Source organism: Theileria parva (assembly GCF_000165365.1).
Source record: "Theileria parva strain Muguga chromosome 3 map unlocalized ctg_531, whole genome shotgun sequence".
NCBI classification, from domain to species: domain Eukaryota; phylum Apicomplexa; class Aconoidasida; order Piroplasmida; family Theileriidae; genus Theileria; species Theileria parva.
Genome location: NW_876244.1, coordinates 553,820 through 568,291, shown reverse-complemented (window position 1 = coordinate 568,291; position 14,472 = coordinate 553,820). Strand labels below are relative to the sequence as shown.

At 31.1% G+C, this 14,472-nt stretch overlaps 8 protein-coding genes across 8 annotated transcripts; all 8 read right to left on the bottom strand.

The window, feature by feature from the left end:
• Positions 1–566: 566 nt before the first annotated feature.
• TpMuguga_03g00930 (uncharacterized protein) lies at positions 567–2,198 on the bottom strand (the record flags this gene model as incomplete). The annotated part of the gene is made up of 1 exon (XM_757925.2): positions 567–2,198. One exon carries the CDS (start codon positions 2,196–2,198, stop codon positions 894–896), a length of 1,305 nt encoding a protein of 434 aa, XP_763018.1. The 3' UTR covers positions 567–893.
• Positions 2,199–2,742: 544 nt separating this feature from the next.
• TpMuguga_03g00892 (SVSP family protein) lies at positions 2,743–4,617 on the bottom strand (the record flags this gene model as incomplete). The annotated part of the gene is made up of 1 exon (XM_757924.2): positions 2,743–4,617. The coding sequence occupies exon 1, from the start codon at positions 4,594–4,596 to the stop codon at positions 2,743–2,745; it is 1,854 nt and encodes a 617-aa protein (XP_763017.1). The 5' UTR covers positions 4,597–4,617.
• A 1,032-nt stretch (positions 4,618–5,649) lies between these two features.
• Positions 5,650–6,152, bottom strand: TpMuguga_03g00891 (SVSP family protein; the record flags this gene model as incomplete). The annotated part of the gene is made up of 2 exons (XM_757923.1): positions 5,650–5,703; positions 5,745–6,152. 2 exons carry the CDS (start codon positions 6,150–6,152, stop codon positions 5,650–5,652), a joined length of 462 nt encoding a protein of 153 aa, XP_763016.1.
• A 241-nt stretch (positions 6,153–6,393) lies between these two features.
• TpMuguga_03g00890 (SVSP family protein) lies at positions 6,394–7,873 on the bottom strand (the record flags this gene model as incomplete). Its single annotated transcript, XM_757922.1, has 2 exons — positions 6,394–7,312; positions 7,449–7,873. 2 exons carry the CDS (start codon positions 7,871–7,873, stop codon positions 6,394–6,396), a joined length of 1,344 nt encoding a protein of 447 aa, XP_763015.1.
• A 303-nt stretch (positions 7,874–8,176) lies between these two features.
• Positions 8,177–9,451, bottom strand: TpMuguga_03g00889 (SVSP family protein; the record flags this gene model as incomplete). Its single annotated transcript, XM_757921.1, has 1 exon — positions 8,177–9,451. The coding sequence occupies one exon, from the start codon at positions 9,449–9,451 to the stop codon at positions 8,177–8,179; it is 1,275 nt and encodes a 424-aa protein (XP_763014.1).
• A 253-nt stretch (positions 9,452–9,704) lies between these two features.
• On the bottom strand, positions 9,705–11,160 carry TpMuguga_03g00888 (SVSP family protein). The gene has a single exon (XM_061305809.1). The coding sequence runs from the start codon at positions 11,046–11,048 to the stop codon at positions 9,729–9,731; it is 1,320 nt and encodes a 439-aa protein (XP_061160941.1). The 5' UTR covers positions 11,049–11,160; the 3' UTR covers positions 9,705–9,728.
• A 37-nt stretch (positions 11,161–11,197) lies between these two features.
• Positions 11,198–12,732, bottom strand: TpMuguga_03g00887 (SVSP family protein). Its single transcript, XM_757919.2, has one exon. The coding sequence runs from the start codon at positions 12,724–12,726 to the stop codon at positions 11,329–11,331; it is 1,398 nt and encodes a 465-aa protein (XP_763012.1). The 5' UTR covers positions 12,727–12,732; the 3' UTR covers positions 11,198–11,328.
• A 234-nt stretch (positions 12,733–12,966) lies between these two features.
• On the bottom strand, positions 12,967–14,450 carry TpMuguga_03g00886 (SVSP family protein; the record flags this gene model as incomplete). Its single annotated transcript, XM_757918.2, has 1 exon — positions 12,967–14,450. The coding sequence occupies one exon, from the start codon at positions 14,448–14,450 to the stop codon at positions 13,014–13,016; it is 1,437 nt and encodes a 478-aa protein (XP_763011.2). The 3' UTR covers positions 12,967–13,013.
• Between the last annotated feature and the right edge of the window lie 22 nt (positions 14,451–14,472).

Genomic DNA, 14,472 nt, shown 5'->3' with positions numbered 1-14,472 from the left:
TAACTAAGTTTTCAAATGGGGAATGGAATCCAAATTAACGTTAATGTGTCTAAAATTGACTAAAAATCCATATACCCAATTGGCCAGTCGAGGCTCAAAAGTTGGTAGGACCAGGTCGACACAGTCCCTGAAACTGATATTCCAAGTCCCAGTAACTAACTATGCTAATCTTTCTGATGTATAAACAAATCCTTAAATAGGCAATATACACTGGAATGTCATTATCACTGGCTATGTTATACATACCGGCTATAATATACAGAGTGTATATACATGGAAGTATATATGGCATAGCAGAATTTGTAACTAATCCACTAAGAGTAAAACTCAGATCTAAAGTAAAAAACTGGTGAATAACAAGTTGTAATAAAGTTTAAAGAGATTAGAAAGTGTAAATGAGTGGTTAAATAATATTGTTTAGTTGATGAAATGAAAGTGGAATGAGTGAACAAAATATGAAGGAAAAGAGGTTCACAATCAGTGGTTGAGTTTCTGATTTAAAACTTTTATAGTATACTATTTATAATATATAGTTATTAATAATAAAATATTGGTACAATTGTATGTTTGTTATTAAAATATATTATAAATGTTACATTACTTGATTTTATTAAAAGTGTAATATTACTCATATTTAGAGTTTCTTCTTGGTTTGCTGTATAACAATTTATAACAATCTTTTAATTTTGTATATACAGCAGTTCTTTTTTCGAAAAATATTACAATTTTGGATTTAGTGGTAATAGCAAATCCAACTGGAAAATCTTCATCATCACCTTTTTCCCAAAAGAATTTATTTTCAACCATAATCTTATGACATTTAGTACCTTCTATAAATAAAAATTTAAAAGATCGATAGTAACCGAAATCAACTTCTAAAAATTCCTTAGGTATTATAACGTCGTTTCCTTCTCCATCTTTAGTGAAAACTCAAAATAAAGTGGAACATTATATTCAAATCTTTTCCATATATTATCATGATGCTTAACTTTAATTAATTTATCGCCACATCTAACGATAAATTCCATCAATCGCCTATTTTCAATTAATAATGAAGGATAAGGCTTTCCAGGTGTATGTTCATAAGCCAGCTCACCGTCACAAAGTACCCTCTCAAGATTTGCAGATAGTTTAAATTTTGCTTTTGCTGAATCCTTATATATTCTTATGTAGTCTTTTCTTGTCATTGGAATCAATTTACCTCCAGAATCCTTCTTCATAAAATTAATTATCTTACACTTTTTAACTATTCTTTTTGTGGTTACCTTTTCTTGAGTATCAGTAGGTTGACTAGGAGCCGCCGGTGCTGGTTGCATTGGTGGAGGTACATAATATGTTGGAGGACGAGACATTGGCTGAGGTGGAGGTATATAATATTGTACTGGTTGTTGAAATTGAGGTGCTGGTTGTCTTGGAGGTATATAATGTGTTGGTTCTGCAGGTGTTGGTTGTACTGGCTGAGTTGGAGGTATATAATGTGTTGGCGGTCCGTAATACTGATACTGTGGTTGTGGCACTTGAGGCTGAGGCTGAGGCTGAGTTGGTGGTACATAATGAGTTGACGGTGGAGGTATTGGTTGTACTGGTGATGGCGGCCTTGCATAGGGATGATATGGTGAATATCCAGAAACTTGTGGATATCGTGGTATTGGTCGAGCAGGGTGACCAGGTTGTAATGGTAGTGGTGGTTGAATTGGTTGTATTGGTGGCCTTGGATAAAGTGCTATTGGTCTAATTGGAAAACCAGGTTGTAATTGTTGAGGAAATTGTGGTTGTAATGGTAATGGTGGCTGTATTGGCTGAGGAGGATGTGCAGGATGTATTGGTTGCGGATAAATTTGTTGTGGCTGTATTGGTTGTACTGGTTGTAGCTGTATTGGTTGTGGTTGTGTTGATAAATCGAGAGGTTCTGCTTGTTCTTCTTCTATAATAAAAGGTTGATGTGTGGGTTGTGGTGGTCCTAAAGGATATGGTTGTTCTTCAGGTTCTGATAATTGTAATTGAATTTCTTCTTCTTCACTTACTTCACTAGAAGGTTGTGGAATAACATCGTTAGATGGTTCAGTTACATCAAAGTTATCATCTTCTTCATCACTATCATTTTCTATAGTACCATGTGTGTTATTCGGATTATCACCACATTTAACATATTCTGCTACTGTCAATATGAATATAATCCATATTTGTAACACATGCATCTGATAATTAATATCCTTTGTACAATTTTATTAAATATCATTTAGAAACAAATTATAAAAGATATCCAATGGATATTTCAAATTAAATTAGCTCAAATCTTATATGTGTATATAGATCTATAAAATATTAAAAGTAGGGTGTCAAATCTAATATTAAGATCGGTAAATTATATTAATATACTAAAATACATTTTATTTATATTAATTTTATAGAGTTTATTAGTGTATTATTATTATTTATCGATTCTTGCTACTTTACTGGAAAATAATAAATTATCCCGTGTATATATAAATTTGAATACTTAATATATCTTTTATTATTAAAAAATTCATAATATAACGTGTTAAGAATAAAAATCAAATGAATTTATAATTGAGATAGTCAAACGCAATATATTCTCTGAATGTAAATTATCCTATGGGTAGAAGCGGTAACTGAAGTTGGCATTTACCACACTTGTAACATAATACTGGGAATATATAGGTATGAATTATTAGTATAGTGTGATTTATGTATATTAAACATATTACAAATGTTATATTATTATTTTTTACTGGGTCTTCTTTTTCTGGTGGATGAATGTACATAATAGCCATCTTTTTTTAAATATAAAACAATATCATCATAGAAAAATATTAGAATTTTTCCTGTTTTGGTGAATACAATTGACTCAGGAAAACCCATATCGTCTTCCACTTTTTCCCAAAGTAATTGATCTTTGACAATAATTTTATGGCATTTAATGTCTTCCGTAAATATGTATTTGATAGCTTGATAAAAGCCGATATCAATATCCAAAAAGGTTCTAGGTATTAAAACTTCTTGGCCTTTTTCATTTTTGGTGAGAAATTTAAAACAATATGGAATTGTACACTCTGTCGTTTGCCAGTAGTTATCGTTAACTTGCTTAACTATAGTTAATTCATCATCAAAATAGATGTAAAATTCTCTAAGTCGTTTATTTTCAATTAATATTGAGGGATAATGTTTTCCAATTTTGTGTTCATAAGCTAACTCACTGTCACAAAACAGTTGTTCAAGATTTGCATAGAGTTCATATTTTGTTTTATATCTACTATAATACATTTTTTTGTATTCCTTTTCTGTCATTGGAACCAATTCACCTCGTTCATTTTTCTTCATTAATATAATTGTCCTACACTTTAACCGAGTCTTCTTTTCAGTTTTTTTTCGTTTCTTAGTAGGTAGAATAGGAGCCACCGGTGCTGGTTCCTGAATTTCGTACTGAGCTGGAGGTATATATATTGGTTGTGTAGGTGTTGGTTGACTTGTAGGTGGAAACATATATTGTGTAGGCGGTAGATTAATTTGTTGCTGCGGTGGAGGCACATAATGTGTTGGAGGTTGAGGTATTAATTGTATTGGTTGTACTATAGGCTGTTGAGGTGGATATCCAAGATAATGAGCTTGCGGATAATGAGGTTGTGGTTGTATTGGTAATTGAGGAATTGGATAAGATTGTGGTTGTTGTGGTAATTGAGGAATTGGATAAGGTTGTGGTTGTTGTGGTAATTGAGGAATTGGATAAGGTTGTGGTTGTTGTGGTAATTGAGGAGTTGGATAAGGTTGTTGTTGTAGTGGTGAAATTTCATAAGGACTATAGCTAGGAGGTTGATAATATTCATAACTTGGTTGACTCGCTTGAGTAACTTGTGCTTGAATAGTTGGCGGTGTATAATAATCTATTGGTTGTTGAGTGGGATCTGGTAATTGTGGTATATAGTAATTTTCTGTTTGAGTCGGTGGTTGAGTAGTAGTAGGTTGATAATACTGATAACTTGGTTGGGTTTGACTTAGTGGCGGTATTGATGGCGGTACATAATACTGATCTGGTTGTTGAGGTACCTGAGGTGTTGGTTGAGTAGGTTGATAATACTGATGACTTGGTTGTGGTTGTGTAATAGCTTGTTCTTGAGTTTCATCAAGGTAAATTGGTGAATACGGTTCAGTTGTTTCAGTTGGTTGCTCGGGTATAGGTTGTTGTGGCTCTTCAGGTTGATCTGTAGTAGGAGAGAATATATATTTATCTAGATCTTGGTATTCTGTAGGATCAGGAATGATTTCAGGTATTTGTTCCAATATTTCTTCATAAAGTTCAAGTAGCTGAAGACCATCAAACTCTTCAATTTCTAGTTGATCTGATTGAAAATCATCATCCTCAACAGTTACTTCAGTAGAAGGTTGTGGAATATCATCCTGTTTATGATAATCCTTAGACGTTTCAGTTTGTTCTGTCACATCGAAGTTATCATCTTCATCTAAATCATCTCCTATAGCATCATCTTTATTACCTAAATCATCACTTGATTTATCAGCACTTTCTACATATACAATTACTGTGATTATTAGCGTAATCCATATTTGGAACACATGCATCTCATAATTAATATCCTTTGTACAATTTTATTAAATATCATTTAGAAACAAATGATAAAAGATATCTAATCTATCTATCAAGTATAATTAAATCTGGTGTGTGTATGAAAATCTATAAATTGTTTCAAAAGTAGGGTATTATTATCTAAATAATATTATCACTAAATTATACCAATAAGCTAAAATATGTTATATTCATATTAACTTTAAAAAGTTTATTAGTGTACTATTATTAATTTTAGTAATATTTTTTATCTCTATATATTGGTAAATTATAAATTACCCTGTGTGCACACGATATTGGAATATTTATATGTGTTAATATTAAAATATTCAGAATCTGACATGATAATAGCATTAAAATCAAATGATTTAGAAATTGAGTTAATTAAAGTTGATATCTTTTACCAGATATTTTAATGATATTAGAGTAGCTGAGTTTGGAATTTGACGACACATTACTACAATTCAAAACAACTATATATAGTTTTATATATTAGATATATTAATTCAATTGACAAACAACATATATTAGATTTACAGATAATTATATCACTTATTTTCTCTATAAAGAAATAATGTAAATTTGAACTGCTTTTCAAATATTTAACAGTTATTGAAATAAATTGTAGTATCAAACTTACAAAAAAAATTAAACTATCAAATTATATAAATATAAAACATACACTATAGTGTGTATAATAGAGTCTAATGTGTATAATATTATAATGTTGTGTATTATGTTAATCATCATCAAGATATTTTTTTATTGGTTCTTTGTATGAGCGTTTAAAACTTTGAAGATTTCTCGAAATTACGATATAAAAATCATAAAAATAAAGTATAACTTCATTTTTTATATTAATGCCAATTTTGAATGGACAAGGTTCATGAGTCCCTTGTTCCCAAATTAATTTATCCCTATACACAACTTTAGTACAATTTACACTACTTCTTAATTCATATTTTAATGATCCGCCTGAACTTAAACTAACATAAAAATGCTCATCTCCCAGTTCAACATCATGATCTTCACCATCTCGTGTGTAAAGTTTAATAAGACCCAGGCGTTTCCGTGGACATATTCTCCATTTCCTTCTTTCGTACCTAATAAATATAAATTCATCCTTACGTCGAATTATAAATACGCTTTTATCTTTAAAATATGTTAATGATGCGGTAAAAGGATTTCCAGATAAGTTTTCAAAAATATTTTGATAATTACAAAGTAGCATTTCTAGATTCTTTTGAAATATAAATATTTTTTTAAACGGATTTTCAAATATCAGTTTATATTCTTTTTCGTCCATTGGAACTAGTATTCCATCGTCATTTTTTTTCATAAAAATTATTGAATCACATGAATCTTTCTGTTTAAATGGTTCAGAACCACTGGGAGTTTCAGAAGTTTCAGTTACCTCGAAATTATCTTCTTCTTCACTATCATTTTCAGTAGTTACATGTGGGTTACCTGGTTGATCAGAACTATCAGCATATCTAACATATCCAACTGATATTATTAAAAATAGTAATTTGGAGGTTTTGCATAAATCCATTATTTGATTTTTAATGTATTATTTCATGGGGGATTTAAAATAATAATCCGTATTATCTAGAAATATAATCAAGATTTAACTAAGATATAAATTGGAACATACCACCTATATTAAAATTTAAAATATCAAATGTAAAATTTAATGTGTGTGTTCATGTGTTAAATATATTCTATTATTATTAAAAAATATGTGTTATGAGTAGATTAAGTATATTATATTAAAGTAATGAGTTGGATGATTATTATTTAACAAATTTTCTTTCTGTTTTGCCGTAAAAGATCTTATATTCTCCATTAATCTTTCTGTATGCCTCATAATATTTTTTGAAAAATATCATTAAAGACCCATGATGTGTAACAGCACAGGCTACAACACGACCATCTGTCGGTTTTTTGGTCCAGGTTAAATCGTTCATAATGGCCTTGGTGAAATTCACACTTTGTTTAAATGTATACTTAAAGGATTCTGATGGTGTATAATCGACATAATAATGATCTTCATTAAGCTCTACATCTTCACCCTCAGAATTTTGTGTGTATAATCTAATGTAGTTTGGTATTTTACGTCCATTCACCATCCAGAGCCCTTTACGTTTCCTAGCTAACATGAATGAATATAATCGTCGAAATACGATCATTTTAACCACTTTATTATGAGAAAATGATGTTGGATAAGGGATTTCAGCTCTATGTACATAAACAATTTCACCACAATATAACAACTGTTCAAGTTTTGCATAAAGTAGATATCTAGCTTTGTATTCATTGTCATGTATCTTTCTGTAGTCTCCTTCTATCATTTTAACTAATTGCCCATCCTTACCCTTTTTTAACAGTGTGATTTCTTTACATAAAGTTACTCCAACTCCTCCAACCGCACCTTCTTCAGGTTCTTCATCATCAGATCCCACTTCAACTTCAATATCTTCAGGTTCTAATTCCTTGTCTGAACCACTGGATTTAGTTGGTTCACTGAGCTTAGTTGGTTTACTAGGTCCATCTGTCCTACTTGGTTGAGATTTAGTTGGTTTACTCGGTTGTATAGTTTGAGGTGGTTGACCAGTTCCGTGATATTGTGGTTGTACAACTTGAGTTGGTCCGTAATGTATTGACTGTTCTGGAACAGCATGGGGTATTGGCTCCGATACTGGTACATAATGACTAATTGTTGTTGATATGGTTGACTAATGGGAATAGCTTGAGGTGGATGTACATACTGTACTGGTATGGGTTGTATAGGTAATTGAGATTGGTCAACATAGTACTGTATCTGTTGATGAGGTTGAGTTATTGGAACATATTGTTGAATTTGTTGAGGTATTGTTTGTCGGAAGGTACAGGCTGCTGTTGAGCAGGCAGTACATACGCTTGATATTGCGGATAATGTTGATAACCAGGATCGTAGACAATATATCCAGGATATTCTTGAGGCCCATAGTATTGAGTATGTGTTATAGGTTGATATGTTTGAGGTTGGGGTCGTATTATATACTGTAGTCGTTGTGGAGCATATAACTGAGTAGGTTGAGCTGATTCCAGTTCTGTTTGATTTTCTACTTTATTAGTTTGAGTTACTTCAAAATTATCTTCCTCTCCATCACTGTCAGTATCACTGTATGATACCAGGCTCAGACCATTCCTATTTAATTTTTTATTTTGTTTATCGGCACATTTCACACATTCAAATAGTATAAATATATATAAATATGTATAGGTCATCATTTATTCATTATTTCGATATGCAAAGTTCAACTTTATTCCATGGGGATGTGATAATTAGTTTGTTTTGGTCATAATATAGTTTAAAATTATTATAAAGTCATAAAAATGAGTTATAATTTAGAATATTCCATTTATACACTAATTAAAGACCAAATTAACAATATCAATCTACTATAGTATTAGTCACAGTATAGTATACTTTGATAGCATAGCAGGTGTATAGTTAATACATATTATGATATTTAGTACAGTATATAGTTAAGGTATGGTATAGGTATTATATTAGTTCGAGTATATTAATTTTTAATACTTTTTAATTTTTTGACCATGTATTTGTCTGTATTCTCCACCAGACGTTCCATAAATTCTGTAAAATGTTTTGAAATATATTATGATGTTTTTTCCTGATGTAATATTCAGTCCTATGGGATGTTGTTTTTCACCTTTTTTCTCCCAAACAGTGTGACCTCCATATTCAATTCTAAAACACATTGCACGTGGTTTCAATCGATATTTAAACATTGGTCTATCATTAGTTTTAAATTCATAATGTTTTTTAGTTAACAAAATTTCTTCCCCGTTTTTACCTTTAGTGTAAAGTTTGAGCTTCTCAACAACATTATCTGTTCTTCTTTTCCATCTACCGAAAGCGTATTCAGCTATAAGATATCCTATTCCTGATAAAAAGACTAATTTATTATCACTTTTATAATGTGTTAATGAAGTATAATGAGGCTTTTCGGGGAGACGATCATAAACAGTTTCATTGTCACATATTACTACTTCAAGTTCAGATTTAAATTTATACTTGGCTTTATCTTTATCTTCCCATACTTTTTCATATTCTGTTGAAGACATTTCTACTTTCTCACCATTACTATTTTTTTTATAAAATGTTATTGTTTCACATTTTTTTACTGGTACAGATGGTTTTCCCTTTTCTTTCTTTTTCTTCTTCTCCTCTTCGTCCTCATCTCCACCTCCAGCTCCTCCAACTGCTCCTTCTTCAGGTTCCTCATCATCATACTCCTCCTCATCAGATCCCAGTTCAACTTGAATATGTTCAGGTTGTAACTGCTGATCTGTGCCACTTGGTTCGATTGGCTGATCAGAAGTTTGAGGTTGAGTTTGTGATTCGGTAGATTCACTAGGTTGAGATGGCTGACTGTGTTCGGGTTTAGTTGGTCTATTATGTTTATAACTATGTTTTGAGGTTTCCTGTACAGTCTGAGGTATTACATTAGAATATTCAGGTAGTTGTATAGGTTGAAATTCAGGAGTTGGCTGAGGAGGTAAATTAATTTGAGTAGGTTGCTCTGTCGGTTGGAAAGTATCATCAGCAACTAAATCTTCTAGCTGTGTTACTATAGATTGAAATCCATGTTCATCAATATTTTCATCATCTTCTTCTTCGAGTAGACTTTCAATTCCCCTAATTATTGTGTCAAAATTATTATCATCACCGTCATCATCACCATCAGTAACTTCAGACGATTTAAAGGGATATTTATCAAAACAGTTAACAAATCTAAAAATTAAAAATATTATTATATATGTGTAAATTACACATAACTTCATTCTATGTATAATAGATCTTTATTCCATGGGGGATCTGAAATATTGATCAAAGACTCCAGAATAGTGTTTGTAATAATTACACATTTCTATTATAAATTAATATTTATTTTATTTATATGAAATTACCTTACTTTATGAATATCAGAAACTAAATTATATAAATAAATTCATGTGTGTAAAAATTTCTTTAAACACAGTTTCAATTATTGTTATTAAATAACATTAAGTTACATGAATATAATGAATTAATATGTTTATTATATATATCAGATTGATTTTATTCATAGTCTATGGTTTCATAGGTTTGTTTGGTAGTTATGAGTTTATATGTTTTTTTATCCCCTCTTGCTCCATACACTTGGAGGTATCCTACAAAATACATTACTAAGTTTCTGCCTGATGTTATACTCAATCCTTTTGGATAATCACAACCTTCAGTTTCCTCCCAGATAACTTGGCCTTTAATTGTAACTTTTGTACATTTTACATGTGGAGAAAATATAAACTTAACATATCCAGATAAACTAAGGTTTACGTAATAATCCATATTAGTTAGTTCTACATATTTTTTACCTTTCCCTTCTTTGAACATTTTAACATATGTCGGAATTATGCGTGAATTTACTACCCATTTCCCTTTATGATTTTTTATCATTAAAAACCTATCATCAAAACGAACGATATATACGTTATTACGTTTGTGATATGTTAATGATGTAGCATGTTTTGTTCCAGGTATATGCATAAAAATAGTTTCACCATCACACCATATATGCTCAAGTTTTGAATTAAATCTATATTTTGTTCTATTATTATCATCAGCTGACTTATAATAATCACCTTCAGACATTTCAACTAATTGCCCTTGATTATCTATTTTAAAATATTTGATTACATTACATTTTTTTTCTCCATATGGTTTTACTTTTGTGTCCTTAATATATACATGTGAAGGTTGTTTTGCTTTATACTTTTGTGGTTTACTAATTCCGCTCACAATAACTGGAATGTTATATACTTCTTGAGATGGAGTTGTACCGTCTTCTGGTTGTGTTACAGGTGGTACCTGATACGGTTCCTGCACTACTGCAGGCTGTACAGGCACAGGTTGAGGTTGTGTTGGTATTGGCTGTGGTTGGTACGGTCCATACACTTGATATGGCTGCACAGGTGCGGGTTGCTGCGGTGGCTGAGTAACTTGATATCCAGGATAATAGTAATGTTGAGGTTGATATCCAGGATAATAGTAAGGTTGTTGATATCCAGGATAATAGTAAGGTTGAGGTTGTTGGTACCCATGGTAATATTGAGGTTGTTGAGTTGAATATCCTGGATATTGAGCATAATGATAAGTGGGATACTGACCATATTGTTGCACTGGCTGTGGTTGTTGTACATGTTCTGTTTGAGGTAATAATTGACTTGGTTGAGGTTGTCCGGTAGTTTCAGTTACTTCAAAATTACCTTCTTCCTCCCCTTCATCATCAGTTGCATTATTAGCATATTCATCTGCTGATTTAACACATTGGATTGTTATTAGTGTTAATATATATCCATATATTACATATTTATTCATTATTTTGATGGTTTTTAACATCAACTAATGGGGGATCTAAAAATCAATAAACCTATTTAATTCAGTGTATAATTCAAGATCTAACTATTGGAATCATTATATAAATTAATTTTAGAATTTCTATTGATATAACTGCTAAAAACCAAATTATATATATCAAAATTGATAGTGTGTGTTTATTTATTAAAATATTTTTTAATGCAGTGTGTTAATATTTAAGAGATTAATCCAGAATTTAATGTCTATTGGATATTAAACTGAATCTACTAAAAAGTTTACGAATCTTTATATATATTTGAAATTATTTATCATGCACTCTTTTATATCCTTTATCAATTTTTTGGTATATAAAGCTTTCACCATGGGTAAAAATTATGACATTTAATCGAGTGGTAACAGACACTGAACGTGGGAAATCATCACCGGGATTTTTTTTCCAAATTAAATCCCCTCCAGCCACAACTTTATAGCATTTTGTTTTTGACTTAAATATATATTTAAATGAACCATTAGGACTAAGATCAAAATGATAATCTTTATCAGTAAGCTCAACATCATTACCTTCACAATCAAGTATGTAAAATTTAACAATATCCATATTTCTTCGCGCATTGGTTATCCACTTACCATTAACGAAATTAATGTAAACAAATCCTCCATCACGAGCGATAATAAAAGAACAAACATTTTTATTATGTGTTAAAAACGTGGCATATGGTTTATCACATCTATGTATATAAATAGTTTCATTGTCACACATTATCATTTCAAGTCTTGCATTGAATTTATATTTCACTATATTTTCGCTCTCCAAGGTAATTTTATACTCACTTTCATTCATTGGAACATAATCATCGTGACAATCCTTCGTAAAGAATGTTATTGTTTCACATATTTTAACATGCTTAGCTTTCTTAGATGGAGCTTTTTCTTGAATAGGTTCCCCTATTGGTTGTAGAGGTTGTTGTACGGGATGTGTTTGAACCTGTGAACCTTGAGTGAGTAAATAAGGAGATGTTAATAGGCTTCCAGGTACAGGAGTAGATAATCTGAGTTTATCAATATTTGCAAAATATGGTGGTAAATAAGGTGGTCCAAAATAGGTTGGAGCTCCATGTATTAAAGGTCTATATCTAGGACCTATATTTACAGGAGGCCTAGGAAATGTGTAAATAGGCGGAACATTTACGGAACCTGGGTGATAATCCGGAACACTTGATTCAATTTTAGGCCCTTGTGTAGGTTGAGACGGTGTTGATTCAGCTACTGTATAATAATTGGGATCATAACTACTATCTTCTTGTTGCTGTTCATAACCTTCTGAATAATATTCTTGTTTATATCCTGCGTCATAACCAACAGCTCCTTCATCACATCCAGTTTCTACATATCCCGTTAAATCTTCTTGTTGATAAGACGGTGCTGATTGATACTGATCTGGTTTTATATAACCTTGATCAGTGAGAGGTCCAAGTCCATGTTTCATGATACTATCTGAAACTAATGATTCTCCAGCAGTTTTTTCATCTTCATCTTCATCTTCAAGAATATTTTCAATTCCTCTTACGATTACTTGAAAATTATCCTCTTCATCACTATCATCTCCGTCATCTGGATGATCTGGATATTTGTCAGCACATCTGACATATCCAATTATTATAAATGTTATTACATATGTATATTTAAAGTATTTGTTCATTATAAAACTGTCATAATTATGATGAATGGGGATCCTGAAATATAAAATTTATGCACACTAATCATATGTACAATATTATTCAAATGTATTTAATTAATAATGCTTTGGATACTAATCTTCAATTAATTTGTTGTTTTTAAAACACAGAAAATGACTTTTTTAAAATAACACCTAACATTAATTTGTTTAATTTATAATCTGGTTTTCGAGGTGAAAAATGATATTAATAATATACAAATGTATTGTTAAATTACATTAAAAGGATTACAAATATCACAATTGATTTATTATTCATCCAAGGGTTCTACACTTGCTTCACTGTACATTTTCCTATACTTTCCTGCAAAATACTTAAATACACTAACATAACCTTTAAAATGAATAACTACGTTCATTTTAAACGTTATAATTAACATTCTTGGATGATCTTCTTTTTCTGTTTTTTCCCAAACTAGCTTCTCTTTAACTATAACTTTGGTACACATTACACCTTCAATAAATTTGTATTCAAAAGATCCTTTTGTTGTAAGTTCAAGATTATAATGCCCTTTATTGAGCTGAAACTCTTTACCTTCAGCATCTTCTCCATACATTTTTACGTACTCTGGAAAATTTCTGAATTTTATTTCCCACTGTTTTCTACAGCGATTAGCAAACAGAAATCCATCTTCACGATTTAAAATAATAACAGGATATTTTTTGAATTTCGTCAATTCTGTGCAATACGGTTTTCCAGGTATGTGCATATAAACAATTTCATTCTTATAAATTACCTTTTCAAGATTTGACCTTAATTCAATTTTAATTTTATACACATTGATAAATTTTATGATGTAATCTTCTTTGGGAGTCATTTCTACCAAATTTCCTTCATCATCAATTTTGAAGAGCTTTAACTCTAATGGTTTTTCCATTTTTAATTCTTCCGAAGATGGAGCAATATATATTTTATCAAGACCTTTATCATATTCTCTTAGTATCTGTCTAGTATGTCTTAATGGTCCTGGTGCTGGACCCAATATACCATCTGCGGTATTCGTAGTTTCTTGACTAGGTTGATATCCACTAGGTTCCTGAGTCGTTTGTGGTACATAGGGTTGATAAGGTTGAGTTTGAGTTTGAGTTTCGGTTTCAGTTATTGGTTGTTGAGGTGGTTGATAAGTTGGTGGTACATAATATTGATGACTTGGTTGAATAGGTCCAGGATAGTATTGAGGATACTGTTGTACCTCTGGTTGATATAATTGTTGATAAGGCTGATATCCAGGATCATAGACAGTATATCCAGGATATTGATCATATGGCTGTGGCTCTGGTTGTGGCGGATATCCAGGATAGTACTGTTGATACGGTGTTGCATAATATTGAGGTTGAGTTGGTGGAATATGTTCCTGTGGCACATGTGGTTGATAAGATTGTTCTAAAGGTTGTTGAACTGTAGGATAAGGGTATTGAGGTGTGTGATGTTGATATTGTTGATAAGGATATTCCGTATAAGTAACAGGTGGTGGTATGGGTTGAGGTTGAGGTTGAGGTTGTATTGGTACTGGTTGTATTACTTCAAAGTTATCAGCTTCTTCTTCACTATCACTATATGATACTATATTAGTATCGTTTTTACCCTTTTCATCGGAACATCCAACACATGGGATTAATATTAGTATTAATCCATATGTATACATTAAAGATCTGTTAATTATACAACTAATATGGCTTAACTCCATGGGGGATCTGGAAATAAATAGT